The 27549-nt window shown below is 40.3% G+C and overlaps 6 protein-coding genes across 32 annotated transcripts in view; 4 read left to right on the top strand and 2 right to left on the bottom strand.

Annotated features, from left to right (window-relative positions):
- Positions 1 to 13692, top strand: part of LOC108145909 (protein phosphatase 1 regulatory subunit 12B) — a 31453-nt gene extending 17761 nt beyond the window's left edge. For 7 of the 26 annotated variants that reach the window (XM_017271569.2, XM_017271570.2, XM_017271577.2 and 4 more), the window contains 8 exons: positions 947 to 1088; positions 1149 to 1391; positions 1975 to 2072; positions 2244 to 2306; positions 8453 to 8595; positions 8661 to 8751; positions 9195 to 9281; positions 10314 to 11282. In XM_017271569.2, coding sequence (XP_017127058.1) covers positions 947 to 1088; positions 1149 to 1391; positions 1975 to 2072; positions 2244 to 2306; positions 8453 to 8595; positions 8661 to 8751; positions 9195 to 9281; positions 10314 to 10430 — 984 coding nt within the window. In that variant the 3' untranslated portion in view covers positions 10431 to 11282. Of the gene's footprint in view, positions 1 to 946; positions 1089 to 1148; positions 1392 to 1974; positions 2073 to 2243; positions 2307 to 4415; positions 4538 to 6563; positions 7784 to 8452; positions 8596 to 8660; positions 8752 to 9194; positions 9282 to 10313; positions 11937 to 12435 lie in introns of those variants that run through there. The other 19 variants (XM_017271578.2, XM_017271574.2, XM_017271573.2 and 16 more) reach the window with 10 other exon arrangements.
- A 520-nt stretch (positions 13693 to 14212) lies between these two features.
- LOC108145911 lies at positions 14213 to 15428 on the top strand. Its single transcript, XM_017271594.2, has 3 exons — positions 14213 to 14406; positions 14471 to 14784; positions 14841 to 15428. Exons 1-3 carry the CDS (start codon positions 14268 to 14270, stop codon positions 15159 to 15161), a joined length of 774 nt encoding a protein of 257 aa, XP_017127083.1. The 5' UTR covers positions 14213 to 14267; the 3' UTR covers positions 15162 to 15428.
- A 351-nt stretch (positions 15429 to 15779) lies between these two features.
- LOC108146136 (serine-rich adhesin for platelets) lies at positions 15780 to 17017 on the top strand. The gene is made up of 3 exons (XM_017271989.2): positions 15780 to 15974; positions 16040 to 16362; positions 16419 to 17017. Exons 1-3 carry the CDS (start codon positions 15842 to 15844, stop codon positions 16929 to 16931), a joined length of 969 nt encoding a protein of 322 aa, XP_017127478.1. The 5' UTR covers positions 15780 to 15841; the 3' UTR covers positions 16932 to 17017.
- Positions 17018 to 17297: 280 nt separating this feature from the next.
- On the bottom strand, positions 17298 to 19417 carry LOC108146135 (threonine aspartase 1). Its single transcript, XM_017271987.2, has 3 exons — positions 19158 to 19417; positions 18101 to 19089; positions 17298 to 18038 (listed from the first exon to the last, which is right to left on the bottom strand). The coding sequence occupies exons 1-3, from the start codon at positions 19183 to 19185 to the stop codon at positions 17955 to 17957; spliced, it is 1101 nt and encodes a 366-aa protein (XP_017127476.1). The 5' UTR covers positions 19186 to 19417; the 3' UTR covers positions 17298 to 17954.
- Positions 19418 to 19856: 439 nt separating this feature from the next.
- Positions 19857 to 25622, top strand: LOC108146133 (H(+)/Cl(-) exchange transporter 5). 2 transcript variants are annotated; one of them, XM_017271984.2, is made up of 10 exons: positions 19857 to 20268; positions 21032 to 21377; positions 22242 to 22408; positions 22468 to 22671; positions 22730 to 23362; positions 23420 to 23637; positions 23705 to 24265; positions 24323 to 24486; positions 24544 to 24757; positions 24821 to 25622. In XM_017271984.2, exons 1-10 carry the CDS (start codon positions 20182 to 20184, stop codon positions 24909 to 24911), a joined length of 2685 nt encoding a protein of 894 aa, XP_017127473.1. In that variant the 5' UTR covers positions 19857 to 20181; the 3' UTR covers positions 24912 to 25622. The 2 variants fall into 2 exon arrangements, with proteins under 2 accessions (XP_017127473.1, XP_017127474.1); XM_017271985.2 differs by having other exon boundaries at positions 19860 to 19902.
- On the bottom strand, positions 25583 to 27170 carry LOC108146134. Its single transcript, XM_017271986.2, has 4 exons — positions 26347 to 27170; positions 26015 to 26291; positions 25765 to 25958; positions 25583 to 25697 (listed from the first exon to the last, which is right to left on the bottom strand). The coding sequence occupies exons 1-4, from the start codon at positions 27168 to 27170 to the stop codon at positions 25637 to 25639; spliced, it is 1356 nt and encodes a 451-aa protein (XP_017127475.1). The 3' UTR covers positions 25583 to 25636.
- Positions 27171 to 27549: the final 379 nt, after the last annotated feature.

The raw sequence follows: 27549 nt of genomic DNA, 5'->3' as shown, positions 1-27549 counted from the left end.
ACGAAATTGCCCTTGCCTTGGCCGATTTCATAAATAACCACATCGTTTTTATATTGCTTTTAAAACTGTAGTTTAAGGTCATTATTTGATATCAACATATTTTTAGTTTGCTGCCATATTAACGCATATTAAACAACATTTATAGAAATCATATTGCTTAGCAAGGGTAATAATATTATTACAAGTGATCCGCTTTTACAAATATGTATTTTATATTAGTGTTTACGGCCTGAAATATTTATTTTAAGATTTTAGTTGTATTTAGGCATTTGATTATGTTCATGTTTTATTTTGCTCATTCGAATTATGCTTGATATGTATACTCAAAAACTCAGAAACTGCATCATTAAGTAAATCATTATCTTATTCTGTAATGTATGTATTATTTTTTAAAGTCATTTATTTATTTCCATTTGTTTTATATGTATATAGTCAAACATAAATTGCTTTATACATTGATGTATAAATATTTACATTAATGATGCAAAAGATGCTTGCATTTATAAATCATTGTTTTAACAATTATTTTTTATTACTTACTTCTTAAAATTCATGTTTAACATGTATAACCAACTATTTTCGCATGTTAATATATAGACATCTACATTTTCGTTCAATTAAATACTTACTATACTCGAGTGGTTCAAGGAAATACAGAAATTGCTTAGCTTAGGTAATGGGTTGCGGGCTCTAACTGATGGATCCTAAATGCAAATGGTGTCTGATACCTGTTGATTACTACTAAATGTTTAGTATTAACTAACTCCCGCTGCATTCGAATGATACGAGACACGGCATAGCTTCTTGTAAGAACAAATACATTGCACACAAATCAAACCAAAACGACAACTATAGAGAAACATTTCAAAACATATACTTTATACCTAACAAAAAGTGATTTTAAAATTGCACTGAGCACATAGTAATCGATTATATTTCCGTGCAGTTCAAACTGGAGGACATAACCAGCGGTGGCACATATCCGCCAAACAACAGCACCATTATACCCAGCGCTCCGGCAGTGATGGCAGCCGTTAATCTGTCCACCACTGGGGTCCAGCGGCGCATCAGCAGCGGTCCCAATGCTCGTAAGTTATCAAAGCTGCTCTACTTTTGGGTTAAATGTTAATTTTGTGCTTCTGTTTCAGTAAATGCTTCCAATCAGTCGCTCAACTCGGTGGGTCGCCCTGTATCCGCGCCCAGTGAGGGCACTAACAACAGTGCCTATGTCACTCCATCAGCGCGTAAATACGAAACGAATGCAACATCAACGGCGGCAAATGCAGCAGCGGTCACGACCACTAATTCAACCTCCAATTCAGTGTCTGCAAACAGTGCCAATCATGCAGCGGCTACGGCAACTAGTGCCACGTCAAACCATGACGACAAGGGTAAGGACAAGTTGGGAAAATTTAGGATTAAAGCCCCAAACAAAGATAAACCAGGACCCTTAAAAAAAGTCCTTGTTTTGATTTTTAAAAACCCTCATATTGAAACCACATTTAAATTTATAATTTAAACTGGATTTCAATGAGCTTTAAAATTTTTGAAGGCCTAAATATAGCAAAAACTTATTAAAGTATATATGTTTTGACAGAAAACTCACCAAATTTTACAATAAAATCAGGTTTAAAAAGCGTTGATCAAAAGTCAAAACTATTGTATTCAATTCATTAATTAATTATTAATCGAAAATTGGTGATTAGTTATTTAAAAATTTGGCGTATGTCTTATTTAATAAATTTTTAACAACTATTTATTTAATACATGTTGAATTCGTATTAAGTTTTTGAAAACAAGCTTTAGTTATAGTACCTCAGAAAATACATGAATTAAACAATATCTAAAAGTAGACTTTTGCGTAGGTCCTTAAAGTAAAGCAAAATAAATCATGGTCTAAAAGTAGGAAGAAGACTTTTCTAATATAATTATCTCCCTTACTTATTTGTGTATTCCTTATTTGGTATCTGACAGATAACGACAAGGAGAACGATAATCGCACACAGACCGTCATTCAGAGGCGACGCAAACCGAAGCGCAGATCAACGGGCGTGGTGCACATCGATATGGATGTAAGTATAGCTCGGAGATACATCATTTGTGTGTCTAATTGCCAAGCAGTTTGTCAGAATAAATGAGCCATGGCCCGCGAGCCGTATGCCAACTATTCTGAGCGAAATTTGCCAATTAGCCGGGAGATTAGAAAAATGCTTAATTGAAAATTTCTATTGTTCTGCTTGCAGGAACTGGATCCCGAGAGACAGAACGAATCGTCTAACAACGACAACGAGGAGAAGGAAAAGGAGGTGAGTCCATTGATATTAAGTGCTTAGCATATGTTAGCTACCAACAACAACAACAACAACAGCAGCAGCAGCAACAATATCACTGAATATTTCACACCTTTGGCAAAGTAATTAGAATTCTTGTGTCAGCTGCTTATTTCCGTGCTGCACACCTGACAACAATTTCTTTCTTTCTTTTTATATTTTTGCCTTTGCCTTCGTCACACCTTGTCACAGTTTTAGTCTACGACAAAGTAGCGTCCTTCAAAGTATCTGCCTTCTATTTAAATTATTTGCCCCAATATTTTCCCCATCGTATGTCTGGTCCAATTAGCAGTCGACCCAAAAACGAAATTATGATTTTCCACTTTGAAAGTGCGCACGTGGCATTGTGGGTTCCGAATTTTCGTGTGGGAATTTAAGTGTAAGTGCAAGGCAATTGCAAATCCTTTCATGGCCGAGGTCAGAACTATTAGTGCGCATCCAATTTGCGTCCAAAGAAATCGCGAGTCTGCCCCGAACGAACCTGTTAACAATTTATCTGAGCAAGTGTCAGCACCGGTGTCGCCTATTATTAAAAACTGACACAATTTCTGAGTGCATCTTGTCATTAACGTGCGATTTGCTTGTTTCTACAAAAAGTTATTAATTGTTTTGCACATTGGACAATTAAACAAGCACCATAAATCTTATATTCGGAATAGCATTGATATATATCAAAGATTTTGCAACTATTATAGATTACATTCATAAGGGGGTAACCTGTATAGTAACCTGTTAATTAAAACGATTAAAACGATTTTAAACGAGTTTTATGACAGCACAATATACATTTTGTAATACATAAACATAATTTTTAATATGTTTCATTATGGATTTAATATTATGAACGGTCTACACACTTATCTGATGAGTTACAATTCTGTTTGAAATATTTAATGAAGAATTTTATACATTCTCATTGTTCTTTATTGCCCAATATAGACAATCGTTAAAAGTGAATTTAATTGGTAATTAATTTGTCTGAAATTGTGCTGAAATACACATTTCCATGAAGTGAATGATGTAATACGATGTCTATATTTGTTTTATACCTCAGAAAAGTTGTGGAAAATCCATTTTCCAAGAATTCCTACTTTAACTGCTGTTTTCCCCAGGCAATCCATCTAAAAAGGTGGCAGACCATCTGACGCTCTTTGATTGACGATGTCAAGTGTGCATTGTAGATTTTTTTTGTTTTGTCATTTTGCAAATGCATCTGGGGAAAATCACTTTCATCGTCTTTGTAGACAGTTTGCATTCTGTAACAAATTGGGCAATTACAGAGGCACGAACCAAACCAAAGGAAATATAAAGAACCGAATAATAATAAGAAGAAAAGCTGGCACACGTACGTTGAACTTTGCAGAAAAAGCGAGAAAATGTGTGTCTAAATTTATAACAGTTTGCAGGCATTTGCTTCCTCATTCTCCCTGCGGCAAAAGGATCGTCATTCGGTATTTATAGCCGGAAAATGCATTCAACGAAAGTGTAAACTCTGTGGGGAGGGGAATGTTTTTGGCCCAGTTATGAAGGGGGAGCAAAGACGGCAGCAGGCAGCTCCCCCAACTCCCCAAATTGGATTCTCCTGTCGCGCACTTAATGCTAAATTTAAACCCAAAACAGAAATAGTTTTTTTTTTCTATGCTCGAGCTATATTTTCTTTTTGGGTTCGGTGCAGTCATGTGTCAATGACTGTGCTTCGCCTTTTGGCCCAGTTTGTGGTGCTCTCTTTTCTTGTGTGTTCCCCTGATTTTCTGACCCCAGCATAGTTAACAGTCTTGCGTCTCGGACATTGGGCCAAATACGTGTGCGATTTACTAAATTTAGACGTGGCCCACCAGGTGAAAAACTCGAACAGCGCATTTTTTGTGTGCGCAATTTCAAGTCAAAATTTGGCTCCTTTCCTTGCTCTTATTATTTCTTGTTTTCATATTTGAGTTAAAAATATTTGAAGATGATTTCTTTTGTTTTTTCCGGCTTTTCCTCTCTTTAGTTCTGCTCTTAGTTCGGTGTGTGGCCTGCTCTTTGGCTGCTCTTCTGTGTTTATTTCCGATCATTCGCTTTCAAATAAAACATTTCAAATCGCCTGCGAGCGGCACAGTTGAGTTTTGTGCGCCCAGCACAGCGGATCATCTCAGTTCGATTCAGTTCAGATCATCCGAAACCAAGCTAATCAAATCCAATCCAATCAAACAAGTCTAAATCGTAATGTAAATCCCAATTAAACTCAAGAATTCAATACGTCAAGTGCAACGAGATACCAAAAACCACAAACCACCTGTCGAACGTCGTGTCAAAGAATTGTTTGGGGGGAAAAAATGAATTGCAATACGCTTAGATCAGTTTACCCCTGGGATCGCATCGTGGCCAGAGGGGATTTTCCAAACCGAAGTTGATGATTTTAGATGATTTGACTGCCGTCAGCCACAACAAGTTCGCTCGATTTTTCAGTCGATGAAATCGCTCCGCGTTGCCTTTTTTGGCCAACTGCGCATAAAATTTGGACATTTCAAGTTGATTCTCTCTCAGGTGGCTTCTTCGTATATGGTCAACTATTTTGATAAGTTTTTAATTTGATTTGCGTGAACGTGCTTAGTTTAAGTGATTTGTGTTTTGTTTTTCATGACTCAAAATGTCAAAGTTTAACAAGAGAGTTCAACTTTTAAAAGTGTTTAATTTGTATTTGTTTATTTAAAATGCGTACTTAGTTACCTTTAAAACTTTATAGCAATTTGTTGTTATTTTGATTTTTTCTTTAATTTATCCTTTTTGGCAATTTATTTCCATTTCCTAATCCATTTTATGACGCCTTCGCGACCCGGCTAGTTTATTTATCTTTGGCATGACACAACAGAAAATCGTATTTTTAAAACGTTTCATTTGTATGCTTTTTATGCGATATTAGCCAAGCTAAATGTTTAAATTGCCACAATACAGAAGTCATAAATGAGGAAAATGATTGCAAAAGGCAAAACATTTAAAATGCCGCTTCATTCATGTGTGATTGTCTCTATAGAGTCATGTCATATATATATAAAAAAAAAGATACATAGAATAAATCTAGTAGGAAACAGAAACGGTTCGTCATAAATTATATGCATTGGAAAATTGCTTGAAGAGAAAAACGTTTTCTGGTCTGACGGTCGATTTCATGTTTGTTGTTTGTTTCGCGTGGGCGGAGGATGAGAGGCATCAACTTAGAGAAACAAATAAATACCAGGCCGGCTGCGGGATAGTCGGCCCCATATATCACGTTTTGTATGTGTTTTCAATCCTATGAAGAGCATCCCGTCGAGATCCGCAAAATCCACTGCCAGCCATTGGGGGTAACACACGTCGAAATCGGACATGAAAATTGTCAAAATTTATGCCTTGACGTCATTTTTGGTTTTCCCGGTGCACGGCCAAAAAGCAATTCCCGAACCACATGTCAATATTGCGTTCTCCATATCGAAAGATCCCTAGTGTTAGTATATACAAGTACACCTCGTGATATATACACATGTAAACACACACAAAAGTTGTTTGTTTTCCTTTATTTTTGTTTATGCCAAATTCATGATCATTTGTGTGTGTTCGCATTGATTATAATTGTAATTGCCTTTTGTGTGCGCGTCTAAAAGTGGAACACAAATCGATCAGAATCGAAGTTTAAATGCCCTTCAATTGCGGATAATCCGCAGGGGTCTTGTTCGATTGATACATGTTCTTTATATATATGTATGTACAATGTACATGTTGAAAGCGAAATCGAATTAAAGTTCAAAGAGGCTTTCAAATGGCAGCTGTCAATGTTCATGAAAGGTTTTTCCTTTCAAGTGTAGGAATTGGAACTTTCAGTTTGATTTAATGATTTATTAGAAAACTTTGATAGTATTTTTAGTATTTTTTTTAATCTTAAATTTGAATTCAGTAAATTTGCCTGTATTAGACAGATGAGGTATTTATTTTGTAGCTTTGATACGCAGTTTCTTAAATATATTTACCTTGTTTATATTGATATGTAGGCCAAGTTAATATTATTATTTTTTTTAATAAATGTTTTTATTTAATTTTTTTGGGCACAAAAGCTTTGCAAACCTATGGCCAGTTGGAAAATCCCCTCTGTTACGAAAGGGCATGCAAGTCATGTGCCTTTCGGTTGAAACATTTAAGCGTAATTGCACATTGGCATTGACGATTGAAATACGAAGTGCCAGGCGAGATGGCAAGCTAATGGGGGCCATTTCCTTATAGTTTCCATCAGCGAGATGTCCTTTCGCTCGAGACCACGCACCCAGGCGCCGTTGGCCAGTCGCCGGCGTTCGCTGTCCTCCAGTTCGCGAATGGCTCCCTCGAGTGGCTCATCGGGGGCATATAACTACAATGGGAGTAGCTATACCAGTTCCAGCAGCACTGGTCGTCCCTTGAGCACGGGCTACTTCCCCGGCAGCAGTGGGACCTCCAGTTACCAGAGTCCCTATGCCAGTGTCTATAGTTCAAGGGATAGTTTGTACGGCGGCGGAGGAGCAACTGGCCGGAGTTCTTATGGTAATGCGGGCAGTCGCTACGATTACGGGGCGTCCAAGTATCATCATCATCATCATCAGCAGTTCACCAGCAGCAGCAACCACTATTCGAATCAGCAGCATTCCCATCAGCCAACCGCAAGCAGCAGTGGGCCATCATCGACGGCTGTAACCTCATCCGCCTCCGCCTCTGCCTCCACATGCCATGCCCATGCCCATGCCCCATCCATAGCAGCTTCGGCGACCAATGCCATGCCAGCAACTAAAACGCAAACGCACCAGGGCAATCGCTACTATCTGCAGCTGCAGCCCACCACTGCATCATCGGCTTCGGGTTCGGGTTCGGCTTTGACTTCGGGTGGAGGTCACCATTACCATAGCCACCTGGTGGTGGGCAAGCATATTAGCCACAATTATGGCCAGTCTAAAGCCTCTGCTCTCTCCTCCTCTCTGTCCACCGTCTCATCGACTTCGTCATCCTCCGCATCCGCCTCCGTCTCCGCCTCCACCTCCAATGGAACAGGCACCAATGGTGGCTACGATAGTTCAAGGTACAATCCCAGCTCCTATTCCTCGGCGGGATCTTCGTACTCGGCCAGCGATCGTTATGTCAGTCCCTATTCGAGCAGCTATGACAAGGGTGTGACCACCGCCTCGCTCAGCTTCAAGTCGCCGAGTTTGAGTTCGTCCAACTCGTTCAAGGGTTCTCGTTTGCTGAAGACCAAATCCCTGTCGGCATCCAATAGTAGCCTGAATGCAGCTTATGGCGGTGGTGTATCGTCGACCAGCAATGGCGTTACCAGTGCCGGAGCCACTGTGGCGGCCATTGCAGCCACAAGGAGTAACTCACTGCGGGAGCAGGAGCGCAAGTCTCGTAATCGCACGCGTTCAAAGAGTGCCGCCCAGCGATCCATAAGTGCCTCCTCTGAGAAGAGTGAGGGATATGAAGTAAGCAGGTGTTTTGGTTAAGTGGATATATAGAAACTAAACTGCTGTTGTTGTTGGTAGAAAAATAGTCATTTATATTTTAAAATTTATTTTAAACATATTTATTTATAAAATTATTTGACTTTTTAATAACAAGTAATTCAGTAACTTAAAAATCTTTAAATGAATATTAAGAATATAGTAAAGAACAATAAACCTTATCAAAGCCGAAGGTTTTATTTCTTTCCGAATATCCATATTTTCAAATATTATAAAGCCTTTGCAGTCGAAATTCTTTAATAACTTTTTTAATTAAACAAAGTTTACGTATCTAACTTAAGAAAATAGCAGTTGCAAAAAAAAAATCGGAGATTTATAACATTCCTTTTAAAATTTAAAAAAAAAATGTCAAACCAAAATTTTACAAAAATTTCAGACTTAGAATTATAAAAAAAAATTCAGACATCAAAATATTTATTTTATTAAATATTTATTTATTGATAAACAAACAAAAAAACATCCTAACGTTGTTTTAAGACTTTTGCTATAGAGGTAAGAAGAAAGAAGAAGAAAGAAGCAGTCGGAAAATTCAAATTTCCTGGTTTTATTTTTAATTTAGATTTTAAGTCCTGAAATTATCGTTTCACTTACTTATTACTATAATGGCTTTGTCTATTTTTTATCTTACAGAGTGGCAGTGAGCGGACATCTCGTTCCCGGTTGGGCAGCACCACGAGTACGGCCACCACGAGCGAATCGAAGAGCTCCAGCAGTATCGACAAGGCGGAGAATGGCGATGGCATTGATTACAAGGCGCTCTGGGAAGCGGCCAAGTGAGTTTAACCTTCTCAAAGGAGCCCCTAATTATATAACCACGATAATCTCATTTCCCATATAGATTGGAGAACGATAAGCTGAAGCAGATGCTCAAGCAAAAGGACGATGAAGCCGTGCAGACACGTGCAACGCTCGAGAGATTCGCCAATGCCGTAAGTACAGTAAACACGCTCCTAACATGCCACGCCCACATCAGCCCACTATAACCTAAAAGTAGGACAAAAAACAAACAACAAATATAAACAAAAAAGTCAAACTGCCAGCAGTAAACAACAACAAAACAACACGCAACACCATAAACTTAGTTAAAAGGAAACCACTAAAATATATATCTTTAACACATTTAAACCTCACCTCGCTGCCTCTTTTTCCCCCTCATGTGAAGCTTACTGCTCGCGCTCTCTTTCGCTCTTTACACCCCGCTCTCGTTTATAAATATATATATATATATTTTCGATCTGTTGAACCCCAAAAACAACACAACAAAAACTGAACAAGAAAAACCAAGACCCGATTTTAAACAAAAAAAAAAAAAAAAAAAAAAAAAAAAAAAAAAAAAAAAAACAAAACATCTTGTTTCATTTCACATTCGCAGACAACGAAAAATTCACTATCTGAACTTGAGAAACGCGAAAGAAGAGCTATGGAACGCAAGCTTTCCGAGTTGGAAGAAGAGCTCAAGGTAATTACAAAAGTGTCCCTTTGCTAACCATAAGCGTTAAACGTTGCCGCCGCTGTTTTGCTGTTTTTGTGTTCTGAGAACAGGACTCGAAATTGATTGCTATTTTTGTTTATTCCTCTTATAATTTCGGATTTATAATTTCTGATGTTTTTATACTTCCCCTACATTCCCCCTGGAACAAAACCTATGCTGCATGTCTATGAAATTTTGATTTATTAACCCCTTTTGATTAATTCGACTTGAACTGTGTTCTGTTCTTATAACCCAAATTCATAAAACCCCTTTGCACTGAGTTGGAGCAATCGTTTCTCTCACCCTTATATTTTAAACGAACTTTTATTATTGCCCTTACCCTTTTGGCCAGATGCGCTTTATACACCATATAAAACACCTAGTTGACTAGCTAGTCTTCTGTGTGTAAATGCCATGGCACTTGATTTGATTTGAAATTGATTTACAGAGACCTGTGTATAGTATATATTTATTTGTGCCAACCCGCTGTACATTGAAGCGATCGCTTTGATTTCCGTTGCCTATTTATTTTCGACCCACCTCCGCCTCGTGATCAGAACATGCATATTTGTTTTATATCGTTTTCTCATATCACACAACAGCAACAACCAGACATCAGACATGTTCTCATCTTCAGCCCATTATGTTTCTCTGTCATCATCTGAATAAATCATCACTCGCTCAATCTCTCGCTCTGTCATTTCGCCACCATTTATGATTTTTGGTCACTGTTCCCATGCGTTTATACGTTACACGTTTATCGTTACACGTCTATCAACCGCACTCACCTAATTGTTAAAAATTAAAAACAAAAGCGCTCTCATTCAATACGCTCACTTAAATTTGATTTTCTTTTCTCTCTCTCTCTTCCCACGCGCCTCATCGATCGAACAAACAATCGAACTATCGAAAAAATCGATACTCTGCAATCGCTCAAATAAAAACATGCGTTTTTTCCACTTATTTTTCTTGCGTCGCCGCTCTTGTCCTTATTTTTTTTTATTTGATGTGTGATTTTAGCTATTGCAGAAGCTAAAGACTGAGAACGATCGTCTGCGAGCCGAGAATCGGGCCCTCACACGGGTCGTCTCCAAGCTGACCACCTCGGCTCAGAGTCAGCTGGCCAAGACCAAATAGGCGCAGATCAAAAGCATTTAGATTGCCCAGCACTCCAGCCCATATACACACACACCCAAAAAATAAAAATTCTCACGCCCCCTTGCTCACAAGCACAATTTCGCGAATATCGTTATATCTTTTCTATAAGAGCTGGAAAAACATCGATGTTCCTACAGGTAAACTTCGATAATCAATAATCATCGATGTTTTTCCTGCTCAAGATTCTTTAATACAATACTTAACACACCTCGATGTCGTTACGAATATTATATGGATATATAAGCATAACCGAAAACACAATAACTAAATGTATCGTAGCTAAATTAAGTTCACATTGAGCTCATTGGCTTTAGACTGGTCACTGGTGACTGGTAATACCTATAAATCCTAAACATTACTATGAACTCCTTGGGAGTTACTATATACTACAGACCCTTTTATAGAAGCGCAAACTTATAAAGTAGTTAATTTTTAAATAGTGAAATATTAATCTCACGGCTTGATCGTTTTTGATAACCTAAATATGCGTTAGGGGAAAATGTTTGTGAATTTATAAAATAATTATTGTATCAAACTATATCATGTATGGAAACTACAGACCACTGTACGGTTGATAAGTACTTATAAATCAAAAGTTAGCCCACACTCGAATCAAAGTAAAGCTCATCGAAACCAACGAGATCAATCATCAAGCCCCCACCACCACAAAAAAAAAAATAATAATAAATTAACTAACAGCATCAGCGAATTGCGGCCCAAGGATATATGGAGGCAATATATATATAGGGTCTCCTGCAGAAGTCGAACATCAGGGAGAGCGAAGTGGTCTATTTGGTGATGCTGGAAGCTTGACGGTAAATGCCCCACCACTGACACTGAATTGAGCCATTCTAAGAACATGCGCCCCATATATTATGAGCTGGCTGTTGTTTTGTTGTTATACACATACCACATAAAAAAGAATATAATAAAATATATTTTAGCATTAACTGTAACATGGAGTGTTTCAAACTGATGTTTCAATTTTTTTAAATGGTTGTACTTGGCTTTATAAATAAATATATATTTAGATTTGTTGAAACTCGAAAGCTTTTCGTTTTACTTTTGGACATTTTCTGGCGCCTTAAAGAGTGCTTTAGTAATTAAACCTACTTTAGTAAGACATAATATAACGGAATTGCTTTAATAAAATTGTTAACATTTATGTTTTTTATTTAAATAAGAAATGTTTGTCAAAATTTTCTTCAATCATATCTACATCAATCGACCATTAGCAACTCTTTGAAACACTCTGAATGTACATATAAACAATACTTACTTAATACTCTACTATTTAAATAATGTCTATTAAACTATCCTATGGATTTATACCTCTTGTTGTTAATATTGTTACCAGTTTTATCTGCAACTTTGTTTATCCTTTTGTGTGTTCTCGACCACAACACCATCGACCGATCTTGAGTTATATTTATATATATATATATGAAATAAACAAAAACTTTTGCCCATTGTCGTTCTTATTCAACTTTTTGCTGTTTATTGTTTGAATACGCCACATTGGGTGGGTGTATTATGTTCACGGAACACTTGCATCAGGCATCCAAATTCATGAGATCCATCATCTTCGACATTTTATGACCGATCGTCTATATAGCTCGCTTATCACAGCACACGACATGCGTCATAAAGAACATACGAATCAGATTCCGCAGAGAGACAATTATCCAAGCGCCTATGTTTCGAGTGTAGTTTTGCGGTTAAGTGCATGTTATCTGGTTTTATTCTCGAGATTAGGGCGTCCGTCCAGATGAGTTCCATTCTTAGGTAATTACTAATTGTTTGTTGTTGTTTCTGTTGTTGTTGCTGCTGCTGTGGCTGCGGCTACCGCATCCTCAATAGATTAACGAAGCATGCCCCATGCACACCTAACCCCCAGACTTGTGCTTCCCCTGCCATAAACGTATATTGATTTCGATATCTGTATAATTTGAACTAACTTGATCCCATTTTATCCGTTCAACAGCAACTTGATGCCTACAAGTCGGATAATCATCGCCTGAAGGAGGAGAACGCCGCGTTGATTAGAGTAATTAGCAAATTAAGTAAATGAAATTATGTTTTACTTTCAGTGTATGTATGTCTGAGAACCTATATCATCGAGAAGCAACAATTTTACTTTATTAACCAGCTGGAAAAAGGCTGAAAAAGAAAATAATGAGAATGTTAAAGCAAAAAGCGATGTGAGCGAAAGCGGGATATTCGCATGAAAATTTATAAATTGGTTTATTATTTGTGTTAGACCCTTAAGAATTAGGTGAAACCGTGTTTCAAATATCGTTGAGAATTGTTTCGTTCGTTTTTATATAAAAGAAAAAAAAACTTATGTATTTGGTCAAATTTTATATACGAGATAGAGCAAATTATAAATAAACTTACACAAATCAAGCTTAACTATATTTACATAAATATACGCGGTAAAAAGATCGTAAGAAATGAAATGAAAAACAAAAACAAAAACCTTTACATACAAACTGAGAACATATTCATCAAATGAGCCCTAGTTACATTACAGATTAGTTTAACTACATGATACATAATATATATATATATATATATATATTTTCATATATAAATTATATATACACATTACATAATATATATTTAAAGCAACAGAATCATAAGTTCAACATTTCAATGTGTAATATCACCAAGGACAAGGACCCAGACCGCCAGTTGAGAAAGTCCGGAGATGTGTCGAAACGAGCCCACGCGTCAACTTACTAAGTGTAATCATTAAAATCATCCAATTGTAATTGTGTTTAGTGCTGCAGATAAATACATATATATACAGGCATCGGCGAGGCCATCAAAAGCTATAGCATGTGTACCCATAAACTAAGGAGACTTCGTTGCTAAAGCTCCATGGCGCTAATCTATAGATCAAGATGTGTTTTACAACCAGATGCACTAATAATTCTATTATTTGAGTACCTTAATTTAAGCAGACACTTTTAGTTCTCTCCTTCACTTCGAAACGTATTATATACATTTACATCGTACTATATTTTACTTTCGCTTATAACGAAACAAATGATCATACGCATATTTCTGTTATTTATTAAATTCGCTTAAGAGATTTTGTGTTACTCGTAAATGGAAACGATAATCAAGCATAAACAAACATAAAAACGTGAATTGTGTAATATGTAAAATTGTGTGAGAAAATATTTAAGAAAATTTGATTCAAATACGAAACTTAATAAATGTGATCGCAAGCAAATTTTAAATGTTGTTGTTCATTGGACTTTTCAAGGATAAATAGAATGGGTCGTCGTCTTCTGGTGTTTCTCGGAATTGTTTATTTTTCTCTAGATAAAAAACTGTCAATTATTTTGACGCTGATATCTCTCATTCAAGGTTTATATTTTTATTGACAGCATTCAGAACTGTTAATTATTTTACTACTGATAAGATCTAACTTTAAGTTAAGATGACAAATTTCCTGGGAACGTTTTAATTTCCATCTTACGTTAATTTTGTATTTATTACAAAATTATCTAAATTAGGTAATCAAAAAAAATCATTGTTTACGTAAAAGAAATAAAGAAAATCAATTTATATTTATCCATTTTGTTTTTTTTAACCTCGCCTCTCAAAAAGCTTTAATATTATTTTATTGGTGTAAATTATGGCAATATCTTACAAACAGCATTATCACAATAGACAAACAAGCATATTTAAAATTATAGTTTCTCTGAGCTTTGGCTTGTCAGCTATATAAGACTGCAACTGCATTGGACAAAGTCATTAAAGTATTCTGCAGTTCTACGAGGCAGTCGTCATTTTGAATTCCCCATGAAGATGCAAGTGATCATACTAGTTTTGGCCATTCTATCATGTGGCCTAGCTGTTGAGGTGACTCTCAATTGCGGAGAGTGCCTAGCCTCCACCGATGTCTACTGTATCAACCAGACTTCATATAGAAATTGTATAAGTAAGTCCAGAACAGATGTCCATTAGTCTTCAATGCTGACCCTTGAGATTCCATTTCCATCCAGAAAACGCTGCCATTGGCAATGTGATAAACTGTCCCACTGGATCAGTTTGCACCAACTCCGATGTCGTTTGTGTAAAAAGTTCCGAATTGTCTGAAAATATAGTGGATGTGTGTGGCACCTCTGGAGGTGGAACTGGATGTGCAAAGTGTACAACTCAAAAATTCACTTGTGTCAGCAGAAATCAGTTTGCTAGGTGTTCTGATACGACTTTAATCGACTCCAATATCTATGATTGCGACACCGATGAGATTTGCGTCTCAGAAGCTCTGGATCAATACGACAATATCTGTGTGCCCTCATGCGCCAGTGAATTTGTGGGTATTCATAAATAATTTCTTATGAGTTGAATTAATCTTTAATTTATTGGCAGTTGAATCTGAAAGCGTCGTGCAGCAATAGCGGATACACGACAACGACAACCGAAGCTCCGACTACTGTAACACCCAGTTTGGAACAGAAAAAAAGTGCCTGCAGTGCGGCAGCAACGAATCTTAACATTCCTACCACCACCAAGTACTTCTTCACAAAATACAATGCGGATACTACCTGCCGCAGTTATCTTTACTGCGAAAGAAGTGCAGATACCGATACCGAATGGAGAATTGTATATATGACTTGCCCCTCGTCCAAACCGTTCTACGATTCTGCCAAATCCGTTTGTGTGGCAACTAAACCGTCTACTTGCACCTAAATCGACCAGTTAGGATATTCTGAACAGGCATTATTTTTTTTAATAAAACCGGATTGTAAAGAAAAACCCTTTTGGTGTAAAATAAAATTTTTTATTAATTTAAATTACTTAAATTCTACAGAAATTGTTAAAAAATATACAATCAATAAATATCATCCGTATGCTAAGAAAAGGATTTATAAAAGTTTGTGTTAATTTGTTTACTTTGTTTACATAAATATTCCAACCACAGTATTACACAAAATAAATTTGATCTTTATAGCTGAATGCGTTACACATCAAATCCACTTTATTATATTTTGTAAATAAACTATTAATTTTAAATTAACTTTTATTATATCATAATATTAACATGTGACAAAAAGCCGTTTAGGAGTTACGTTTATAGACCGTAATTCTCGGTATGAAGTATATTTAATAAGCATGTTGCTGTCATTTGCTGATAGGTAATACCGTCTCTTTTAGAACGCTTAAATATTACTTTATGATCGTAGATTTTTGGCAGGCACAGACGGAAACAAATTTGCCCAAAATATGTTATCAAGAAAGGGACCCATAAACAGTTGAAGGTTGAAGCAAAGCAAGCTCGTCTGCTATATAAGACAGCAGATCGGTGGTTGGGATCATATCAGTTCTTCGCTTAGATTGAGCAACATTACCGCGAAAAGTGTTACAGAAACATGCAGAGGATAATCGCAATTGTGGCCATCATGGCATTGGGAGCATCATCTGTGACGGCACAAAGTTGTCAAACATGCCAGTCGGATAACGATGTGTACTGCCACAATCAGACCTCCTATCAGAATTGCATGAGTAAGTCCTGGATCCTTGAGTAGATACCCTGAGATATTTAAAACTAATTATATCTGTGCCCCTAGAAAGCGCTCCGATTGGAAAAGTAATCGAGTGTCCCTCGGGCACCGTTTGCTCCAATTCCGAAGATGTGTGTGTGGCTAGCTCTGCCTTGACCTCAACTATCCTGGACGTGTGTGGATCCTCTGGCGCAAACGGTGCCCAGTGTGAGGAGTGCTCGAATGGCGCCAAATACGCCTGTGTGAGCAGAACATCCTATGCCCGTTGCTCCTCAAGCGGAGCTCTACTCACCTCCAATGTTTACGACTGTGATTCCGATGAGATTTGTGTCATCCAGGCACTTGCTACGTATGACACCATCTGTGTGCCTTCTTGTGCCGCCGAATTTGTAGGTCTAGTGTGCTAATACAAATTGATCTTAATTAATATTTAATTCTCTTAAAGGTGGGCGTAACCGAAACTTGCAGCAACACTGTATACCAGCCCATCACCACGACAGCTGCTCCGCCGACAACGCCCAGTGCAGCCCAAAAGCAGCAGGCTTGCAGTGATGGCGGAACTAGCAACACTGCCTCTTACTTCTATGTCCCATATACTGACGACTCCACGTGCAACAGTTACCTGTATTGCCAGAAATCGGGAACCGACTGGGTGGCCATCTACATGTCCTGTGCTCCCACGAAGCCCTTCTTTGACTCGACCACCAGCAGGTGTGTGGACACCAGGCCTGCCAGTTGCTCGGTAACAACAACCACGACCACCAGTGCCACTTCGACTCAAACAACTTTATCTTCGACTGATTCTACAAGTAGTGATTCTTCCACGAATGCTTCTACTGCAGCAGCTTCTTCCACACCTGCTCCATCCGCAACTGATACACCCGGTGATTCCTCCACGGGTGCTTCTGAGTCTACAGGTGCTACCACTGCAACACCTGCTTCGCAATCCCCCAACTAAATCTCTAATGAAAAGAGAAAAGAAAAGGCATTCTCAAAGCTTTTAAAATCTTAATCTTAATTTGTAAACAATCTTTTAATAATCATTAAATAAATTTGAAATAATAATCACGTTACATTACGAATTAGTTATTGCTGATTTAATGTTATTGGGATCTTACCATTTTTAATATGACTAAATTCAAGGACACGAACTTAGGCAGTATTGATCATCAGCTAATGGAACTCACTTGTTTTTTGGGGAGAGGTGGTTGTTAGTGTATGTGTATGTAGACTTTGAAAAAGCCTCGAGATGTTTAGCAATTTATATGCCATGAAATACCATAGGATTATTAGCCGAAACCCCATAAACGGAGAAATGAATACGTATGTATGAATGTAGTGTGTATTAAAACAAATCGCGTCATATCTGTGTTTGTATGTACAAATCGGTTTACGCTAAAAGTAAAAGCATTTTCACAATGATCACATATTCATGTTGAGGACAACTACACTCATGATACTACAGACCTTGATATTGTGTGTGCATGCTGTGGCTTCTGTTTCGCTCAAAATTAATGGGTTAAGTTCTGTACATTGATGGCCGTAAACACTTGGACATAAACACACAGATGCGCACACAACTGATGGCGCGTCTAAATATATACAGACGGATATACAAACATATGCCTCCTCGAATATGATATTCCGAACGGCTGGCCGGCTGTCTGATTTATCTAGCGCACCCGGTTCAACGACGAGGGGAAAGAATATTCGAAATCCTATTTCATTGCTACTAGTACTGCACACATTACGATCTACGAGAATTTACAATAAAAGTTCTTGCTTAATTATCTTAATATTTCTTGCCGAGAGAAAGCAGCATATACATAATTCTGTTGCGGCGCTTTCTGCCACCTTTGGCAGCGATTGTCGCGGCAATTAAACATTAAATCAAATGAATTGCAGATACAGATACAGATGCCAATGCAGACGCGGAGCAGCAGGACCAGGGGACTGGGCTAGTTGGCCAGCCAGCCCACATTTAAATGCGCAAATGGAAATTGTGGCCATTGACGACGCACGATCTGCCCGGGACACTGTACGTGGGCAGCGGTGAATGCACAAACTGCAAAACGATAAACTAGATACATATATAGAGCCAGAAGATGATGGATGGGGCGTACGAACCTTTGGCACCCGCTGGTTGGTCGCCATGTAGCCGACACAGAACGACTGCGTCGTGTGGCTCCACATCACCTCGCCGCTGCTCTGGCCCGGATAGTAGAGCAGGGTCAGTGCGCCGGCGTAGAGATCCTGCTGGCGGGGCAGCAGCGGGGAGTCGAGGAACTTCTGCTTGAATGTCCGATGCAGACTGGTCACCGCACAGTCGCTGCTGAAGGCCCCGTGGCAGATCTCTCTGGCCAGCAGCGTTTTCATCAGGTACTCCCCGTTGCCGGTTGTGCAGGTGGCGATGGCCAGCTCGTCTGTATCGGTGGCCCAGCAGCCGGCTCCGTAGGTGGCCGCCTGGCCCACCCTGCCGGGAACTTTCAGCAGGATGCCGCCGGAGCTGCAGCCAGCCGCCGTATTTCCCGCCCCATCCACACAGACCGCACCTACTGTGTCCAAGGCGGCGGCGGCCAGTTCCACCTCGTTTCCGGGCTCCGGCACGACCACCGGTTCCTCGGCGGCCGCCTTGCCCAGTCGGCTGTTCACCACCAGATCGTACTTGCTCTTGTAGTGATTGAACTGGAACGTGGCCTTCGATGAGATCAGCACGGCGGGGTCCACCAAAGAGCAGCCCACCTCGTCGGCATACCTCTCCGCACCAGTGCCGGCGAGGATCATCGGTGGAATGCGCTCCAGGAGCTGTGGACTGGACTGGGCGTCGCAGATGCGTCTGGCCAACTGGATGGGGTTCTTCACCCGGCTGACATTGGTGCAGGCCCCAAAGTTCAGCGTGGAGCCGTCCATCATGGCCGCATCACACTGCACGGAGCCGTCCATGCAGAGATTGGAGCCGTAGCCGGCGTTCGTGTAGCCGCAGTTCTCCAGCCGGACAATGGCCGCCTCGCAGGCGTCCACGGCGGACCCTCCGTTGCGCAGAATGTCCGTGGCCCGCAGGCAGGCCTCCTTGATCACCCGCTGGTACTTGGTCTCGTCGATGCAGTTCCCAGCCCCTGAGAACGGATGGCGGTCATCAATCATCGGCACCCTCCTTGGCCTGGCCACATATACGAATACGAACCTGTGTGAACCGCCACGAAGCCGGCCATGTTGTTGGTATCGATGTTTATGCTCGCGCCTTGTTGTTGGCCTACTAACTGCAATCCGTGCGCTGTACGGCGTAAACAAACTCGGCGGCCAGAGTGACCGTGCGCGATTCGGTTAAATATACCACACTTAATAGAACCACATGATATTGGGCAAATACCAAAACAACACTCAGAAAAAGAATGTCTTTTAAAAATTACCTATAAATATTTTCAGACAAAATCTGTCAAGAAAATTTAACAAATTCAAGTTTATAAAAGTATAATTCTTGCCAAAATAGCATTGATTGATATTAACATTATGACAGCCGAAAGTGAGGTAACTTAACTATATAAATAATAATTTGATTAAATAGCTAAATAACTAAAATAATGGAGCAACTAACAATTTTTTATATAAAAAACCATTATTTTAAATATTACAGAAAGCTTGTGAGCTCGCCAAATATTTAAATTAAAATAAAGAATTTTAAAAAAATGTTTAAAGTTTTTCAAAATTGTCTAATTTAAATTAGTTTATAAATTATATAGAATATTAATAGGATTATTCCTACAAAATCATAATTACACATTCATATATTTTTACGATCGATTAGTAAAGGGTATGCTATCGAATATGTTTACAATCGTCCTTTTTTGCGATACATCAGTATTTCGTTTTCCCTCACATCTGGTCATACTGAATTTGTGATTTTTGCAAATAAAATATTCGCACACAAAGTAAGCACTTTACCAATGTTATGTGTACTATATAATCGTTTAAATACCTGTTCGAGCCATCTTAATGCCAATGGGATCGATCAACTACTATCGCGGGCCGAGTGAAATGGAAAGAAAGTGATTCGATTCGAATTCGATTCGATTCGCCCCACGAACAACTGTTTGTGTTTGTGTGTGTTTGTATTTAGTGACGTGCTCGACTGCAACGGAAAAAGACAGTACAATACGAGAGATTTTGGATAGCTAGAGAATTACTCACGTAGTGCTGGATTGTAAGCCATGGAAAAGTTCCCGCTGAAGGGCAGCAGGGAGGCTGCTGCCGAGGGCAACAGCTACATAACCGCCTACCAAACGGTGATGAGAAAGGTACGCCGTATATGTGATAAGTCCATGGGGATTGGATTTCCCCCAATCACCTACCTACATACGCACAACAATACATGTCGGTTGAAAAACATGAAATACTGGTTAAATTTAGATAAATGTGGTGGAAAAGTACATGGACTAGGTACAGCTGTATTTAAAAACATAAGGCGTAAAAATTCATATTCTTGCCCAAATTACGTTTTAATTGTTGGAAGTTCTACGTTTACAAAGATACATATCCACCCATTGGGTATGTTAAAAAATATATATATATATTTTTAAAAATTTTAATTTGGACACACTCGGTGGAAGAATTTATATTCTGGTTTAAACTACGTTTAAATTTTAGAAGAAACATTGGTAAACATTGGGTATTGACAAACAAAATTGTTTAAAAATTCGTTTCATAGATTCTTTATTTGGGTTTAAAAACTTACTTCTCAAACAAATGTTCTATGACTCAAATTTAAACGGATCTCTACTGTTTTCCGTATAAATGATTATCTTGGTTAGTTTCCAAATAATTTGTAAAAACGGGAGATAAAGGGCAGCAGTACTTCTACGAAACATGTGGAATAAGGGGGCGGAAATGGTGCCAAATGTAATACTATGAACAGATATACACATATTTATATTATTACCAAGCTTGCTTTGTCTAAGATCTTAATCTTATCAGAGTTAATGCGTAAACATAGCGCTTGCCAACCTCTCCGAATATCCGAACCGTATCTTAAAAGCTTTTTGACATTTTCACTCTTTCCAGTCCAACGGGCACACAAACGGAGCGGGCGGCGACGGCGACATCGAGGGATCTTTTCGTGACCATCCGCTGGCCCAGCACTCCAAACTGACCACCTCGCTGACGGCGCCGGGCACCGACGACGAGGACATGATCGACATCACACCGCGCTCCAGTCCGGGCGACGTGATCGGCGGAGGAGGAGGAAGTAGTAGCGGCTATCATCGGGAAACGGCCACCGAATCGGACACCGAACGAGATTTCGGACACTCAATCGGCGGCGGCGGCGGTGGTGGCAATCATCACAATCAGCGGACAATGCACCACCAGCATGTGCCAACTCACAGTGCCTTCGGCGATCCCATGGACGGTGAGTTCACAGAGATCGAGATCCATTGCGTAAAGCATCCGCATCCACATCCACATCCACTGGCACTGTCTGTGGTGTTAATCAAGATCATGATCATATGAGCGAGGCGACGTCACCTCACCATCACCATCGGTGGCGTGGCACACAGCTGTACTCGCTCTCTGGGAAATTCAATTAATACGTCCGATGATCATTAGCATACAGGCACACATGTGCATAATTGAGGCGACTCTGCTTGAATTCAAGTCAAATTATTGATATATGGCAAATAAGCAGCAATACAAGCCAAATGGTTGGCACACGTGATGCTAATTCAGAGAAATAATAATCGCGGACTAGTCTAAACAACCAGCTGGCACTTCTATTAGAAGATATTTATTGAAACGAGAATTATATTCATTGTGTTTGTTGGGTAAATACCAATACACATATGTGATGATCATTTCAATCACATGGAAATAATAATGTTAACACCACGCTAAAACGATCAAAATCAATTGAAATATCAAGTTTCATTGGAGCTTATGTTGGAAAATATGATTACGAAGAAGTCATGTATATAAAAGAATTGGGTTACAGCTTCGTGTGTCGAAAAAGTTTGTTATTACCAATAATAAACAATCACTCAAATTGCATTAAAAAAAAGTATAGAAAGTTTATAGTATCGACATAGGAATGAAATACAATTAAAATACTCAGAATTTCAGCTTTTGTGGTTATAACTTAGAAGCTCTGTTCCTCAGTGGACTTTGACACTAAAACCATTAAAATTAAAAGTTTATTGTCACTCTATCTAGACAAAATGAATCAGAGCTTAGAGTGTCAAAACAGAAATGTTTATTGTATTCGTGTTTATTGCTTTAGGAGCACTATCCTTCTACGGTTCCTCGGATGTGCAAGATGATATTCCTGGCATTGGGCAGTACGAAGATTTCCACACCATCGACTGGCAGCGGGACATTGCCCGTGACCGAATGCGGCATCGCTACATAGTCAAGAAGCGGCAGGACTCCTTGTGGGATCTTATAAAGGTATGTAGTCCTAAATAATATTAATCAAATAATTTTCTTAATCAATGATCTTCTTTCAGGGTTCCATTGATGCCGGATCTGGTTGGCTATGCGTTCTGCTTGTCGGCATTGCCGCTGGTTGTGTGGCTGGCATGGTGGACATTGGAGCCAGTTGGATGTCGGATCTGAAGCATGGCATTTGTCCACCCGCCTTTTGGTTTAATCGGGAGCAATGCTGCTATCCGGCCAAACAGTCGGTTTTCGAAGAAGGCAACTGTTCAACGGTGAGTGGAATTATATTTGTTTACTAACAAGCCCACTAAAACAGCTTTTGTATTGCAGTGGAAAACCTGGCCAGAGATCTTTGGCCTGGATCGTAATGGCACCGGACCATACATCGTCGCCTACATCTGGTATGTGCTGTGGGCCTTGCTATTCGCCTTCCTCAGCGCCTCCCTGGTGCGAATGTTTGCCCCATATGCCTGCGGTTCCGGTATTCCGGAGATCAAGACCATCCTGTCGGGCTTCATTATACGCGGCTATCTGGGCAAATGGACGCTGCTGATCAAATCGGTGGGCCTGATGCTGTCCGTGTCCGCTGGCCTCACACTGGGCAAGGAAGGACCCATGGTCCATATTGCCAGTTGTATTGGCAACATATTCTCGCACGTATTCCCCAAATACGGTCGCAATGAGGCCAAGAAGCGTGAAATTCTATCGGCAGCAGCAGCGGCGGGCGTCTCTGTGGCCTTCGGAGCACCGATTGGCGGCGTTTTGTTCTCGCTGGAGGAAGTCTCCTACTATTTCCCCCTCAAGACCTTGTGGCGCTCCTTCTTCTGTGCACTGATTGCCGCATTCGTCCTGCGATCGCTGACGCCGTTTGGCAACGAGCATTCTGTGCTCTTCTTCGTGGAGTACAATAAGCCCTGGATATTCTTCGAACTCATTCCTTTTGTATTCCTAGGAATAATGGGGGTAAGTCGAATGTGATTACAAATGGAAATAGTTTATTTACATGGTTTTTACCCATAGGGTGTAATTGGAACGTTCTTCATCAAGGCCAATCTGTGGTGGTGCCGCTACAGGAAGTTCAGCAAACTGGGCCAGTATCCCGTCATGGAGGTGCTCTTCGTCACCCTGGTCACTGGCATCATTTGCTACCCCAATCCCTTCACGCGCATGAACATGAACGAGCTGATATTCCTGTTGGTCAGCAAGTGCTCCCCCGGCGATGTCACCAACCCCTTGTGGTGAGTTTTTATTCTGCATTTGCTAATTCTACAAAATTCCTAACTACTTTTTACCATATTTTTTTAGCGAGTACAAACGCATGAACATAACGATGGGCAACACTATCATTGAAGTCACGGAGCCAGGTCCCGGTGTCTACAGCTCCATTTGGCTGCTGATGCTCACCTTTATCCTAAAACTAGCCATGGTCATCTTTACATTTGGCATGAAAGTGCCGGCGGGTCTGTTTATTCCGTCCCTGCTGCTGGGCGCCATCATGGGTCGCATCGTGGGCATTGGCGTGGAGCAGTTTGCGTACAGCTATCCAAACATCTGGTTCTTCACCGGCGAATGTGCGGACAGCAATCTGATTACCCCAGGATTGTATGCGGTGGTGGGAGCGGCAGCTGTGCTGGGCGGTGTCACTCGCATGACCGTTTCCCTGGTGGTGATCATGTTCGAGCTGACCGGCGGAGTAAGATACATTGTGCCACTGATGGCAGCCGCCATGGCCTCCAAGTGGGTGGGCGATGCTCTCGGCAGGCAAGGCATCTACGATGCGCACATAGCGCTGAATGGTTATCCGTTCCTAGACAGCAAAGAAGAGTTTGCGCACACAACACTGGCAGCGGATGTGATGCAGCCAAAGTAAGTACACAAAAATGGTTTCTATTTTTTTAAATTAACTAATTAAAACTCCCTTAGGCGCAATGAGACTTTGAATGTCATTACCCAAGACTCTATGACGGTGGACGATGTGGAGAACCTGCTAAAAGAGACCGAACACAATGGCTATCCTGTGGTGGTGTCCCGAGAGAATCAATATCTGGTAGGCTTTGTGCTGCGCAGGGATCTTAACTTGGCCATAGGTGAGTTAGACTTTAAATCCATGCTTATATTTTATACTTAAAAACTATATTTTGCAGGCAATGCCAAACGCCTGATTGAGGGCATCAGCAGCAGCTCCATAGTATTATTCACTTCGACCCAGCCCATTCAAAATCTGGGACCCCAGCCGCTTAAACTGAAAAAGATCCTGGACATGGCGCCGATTACGGTGACGGATCAAACGCCAATGGAAACGGTAGTGGACATGTTCCGCAAGCTGGGACTGCGACAAACATTAGTGACACATAACGGGTGAGCTCTTAGCAATCAGTCAATGTATCTGTATCGAGTAAATAAATCTATTTTCCATTGCAGTCGCCTACTTGGAGTAATTACCAAGAAAGATGTGCTGCGGCATGTGAAGCAGATGGATAACGAAGACCCCAATACGGTGCTCTTCAACTGAATTTATCAGCCAATCAGAAGCTGGGCGAGCGCTGCTTCTAGTTATTATATTTGTGAACTATCGCAAAACAACAATATTTGATATGTGCAAAATGCAGATTGCAATCTAAGTTTAAGTGAAAAGTTGAACGTGTGGATGCAGAGTGGACTGAAGTGGAGTCGCGTGATCGGATGTTCGAACGTGAGAGATTTAGCAAAATTGTGTGCAGTTCTATTATATATTTATATATCGCATATATCTCGTTAATGTTAATTGTATAATTTATTTTACGCTAGGCAAATGGTTATAAAGGATGTGTATTCATTTATTGCCATTTTGTAATTATGTCGTAACACTTTCTACGCACCACACATATTCATTTTATATGTTCACTTTGAGCCTGATAAAGAGTGTACACTATGGAATGATTAGTAGTTAATATATAGAGAACATTTTATTTTGTGAATTGCGCCGTTTTAACAAGATCCCCCGGAGAAAAACAGTCTAATTTTATGGCTCTAAGTTTTTTGCATTTTTTTCAAAATTCTACACAAAAAGAAACTCTTGTTTATACAATACATAGTCTATATTTACATGTGGTATTTGTTAGAGATCTGAGAAATTTTAAAATAAACTCGTGTAAATAGCAACCCTAAGAGAAGATGAAAACCGTACATATTAACATAAGCAGTCATGCAAATACAAGCGATTATTTCCAAACTGAGAACAAAATCAAATGTGAATCTTTAATACTCGACGTAGAAAATCTGGAACTCATCCCCATAAAGGCCAGCAATTAACCAGCGGCTGTAAGGGATTTTTTTTTACATTTTACATCACTTTAATTAAATTATTTCGCGTGTTTTTAGCTTACCCATTGTCGCTGCTTCGGATGAGGCTTCCTTTGCCGCGCAGCCCGCCCTTCACGTGGGCATGGGCTCCATCGCTCACCCTGTGCACTTCCAGTGCTCCATCATTGGCTGGACAGTAGATGATATTGCCATCCCGACTGCAGGCTATTACATTCTTAAAGGGCAATGGGATCTGCACTATCAATTGAGCCATATCCTGTTTCGTTGTATTGGCAGTAATGTACAAAGGTGATGGGATGACAATCTATTTACCTCATCCACAATTCGCATATCGTGATAGAAGGCCTGTCCACTGAGATCGCAACTGAGGACGAACTGGTGGCCACCCATCTCTGTTCGCAGCAGGGTGGAGACCATGAAACGATGTCGCCGTAGGGCCAACAACTGGATCTGCTTGGTGACCAGTGCTTGGCGACCAGTGCTCCAGCAACGATAAACGCCACCATCATTGGTGCCCAGCACAAAGTCATCCATTCCCAGGGCCACCAAGGCCGTTGGCTCAGATGTAACCGAGGCGGGCAGGGAGTACCTATTGGATAAAATTAGTATTCCAAATGTATTTTAAATGCTTTAGGCTCACTCACTCCCAATCCAGAGTCATCTGCCTGCTGAGATCCCACTGGCGCACGCTGCCATTGGCATAACAGGCCAGCAGTAGCTGTTCCCTTGGCCAGTCGAGAGCTACAGCTGCTCCCTGGGCGGAGGACACACTGTGGAGCTGCTTGATGTCCACGCTGGAATCGGAACCCCTGGCCTGTTCGTATAGCCAGATGAAGAGCTCGCCATCCATGGTGGAGCCGGCAAACATAGTCTTGTTGAAAGGATTCGTGCATAGACTACGCAGGCAGGATTTCAGGGAAAGGGTTTTGGCCTCGGTATAAATCACCAAGTTGCCATTGGACATCCGTTGGGGGACGAAGAGCTTCAGCTGCTGATCCACATGCTCGCACCAGTCGTCGTGGGGAGCCACGGTGGTGGCCACCAGCACAGGAGCGTTATTGGTGTGCACACACAGCCAGATGGCCAATCCCTGCGAGTTCTCCACTGCGCCCATGGATAGCTTTTGATAGGTGTACACCTGCAGCTCCTCCTCCAGGCGGCACTGGCTCATCGCGAACTCCTCCATCAGGGGAGTGGGATTCATCAGCTCCCGTTCGACCATTGGACACATTTGGCGCAACCACTTGGCCAAAGCCCTCTCATCGTATTCCACATCCTTGCTGCTGACCACTCGTTGCTCCGTTTGTGTGGACACATGCAGCTTCTCCTGCGTTCCCGTGGTGGCATCTCTGCTGGGAGGCGGTGGATCGGTGCCCGTGCAGTTGTCCACCAGGGCGTATTGCTTCTCAACCGGCTGGGTAGCCGGAAATTCAACGACCGGAGAGCTGTAGTGCGATAATACGTCCATTTTCCTCCAGCTTGTAAACGCTTCTGCTTGGGTTTTCAGGACTTGGCTATCGGTAACCTTGGTAACCACCCAAATCAACCCTTTAATATGTTTAATATGGTACCTTACTGAAGATCGGTTGTGGACTCAATTCTATTTTTTTATGAATTAATCATGTTAAATAATCTTTTATTTTTAATATTATTAATTAGTTTTAAAGATTGTATTTAAGAAATATTTGATTCAAAATTTTATATTTTAATATGCTTTTGGTAGACTTAATTATTAGCTTTTGATTGAAGGAGCTTAAAACCGAAACAAATAAAACAAAAAATATTTATATACTGGTTTTCTTAATATTTAAAGGTGGCAACCCAAGAGAAAGTGATATAAGGCGAAT

Source organism: Drosophila elegans, unplaced genomic scaffold, assembly GCF_018152505.1.
Source record: "Drosophila elegans isolate 14027-0461.03 unplaced genomic scaffold, ASM1815250v1 contig_208, whole genome shotgun sequence".
Lineage (NCBI taxonomy): Eukaryota > Metazoa > Arthropoda > Insecta > Diptera > Drosophilidae > Drosophila > Drosophila elegans.
The sequence above is the reverse complement of the archived record's forward strand: the minus strand, read 5'-3'. Positions and strand labels throughout refer to the sequence as shown.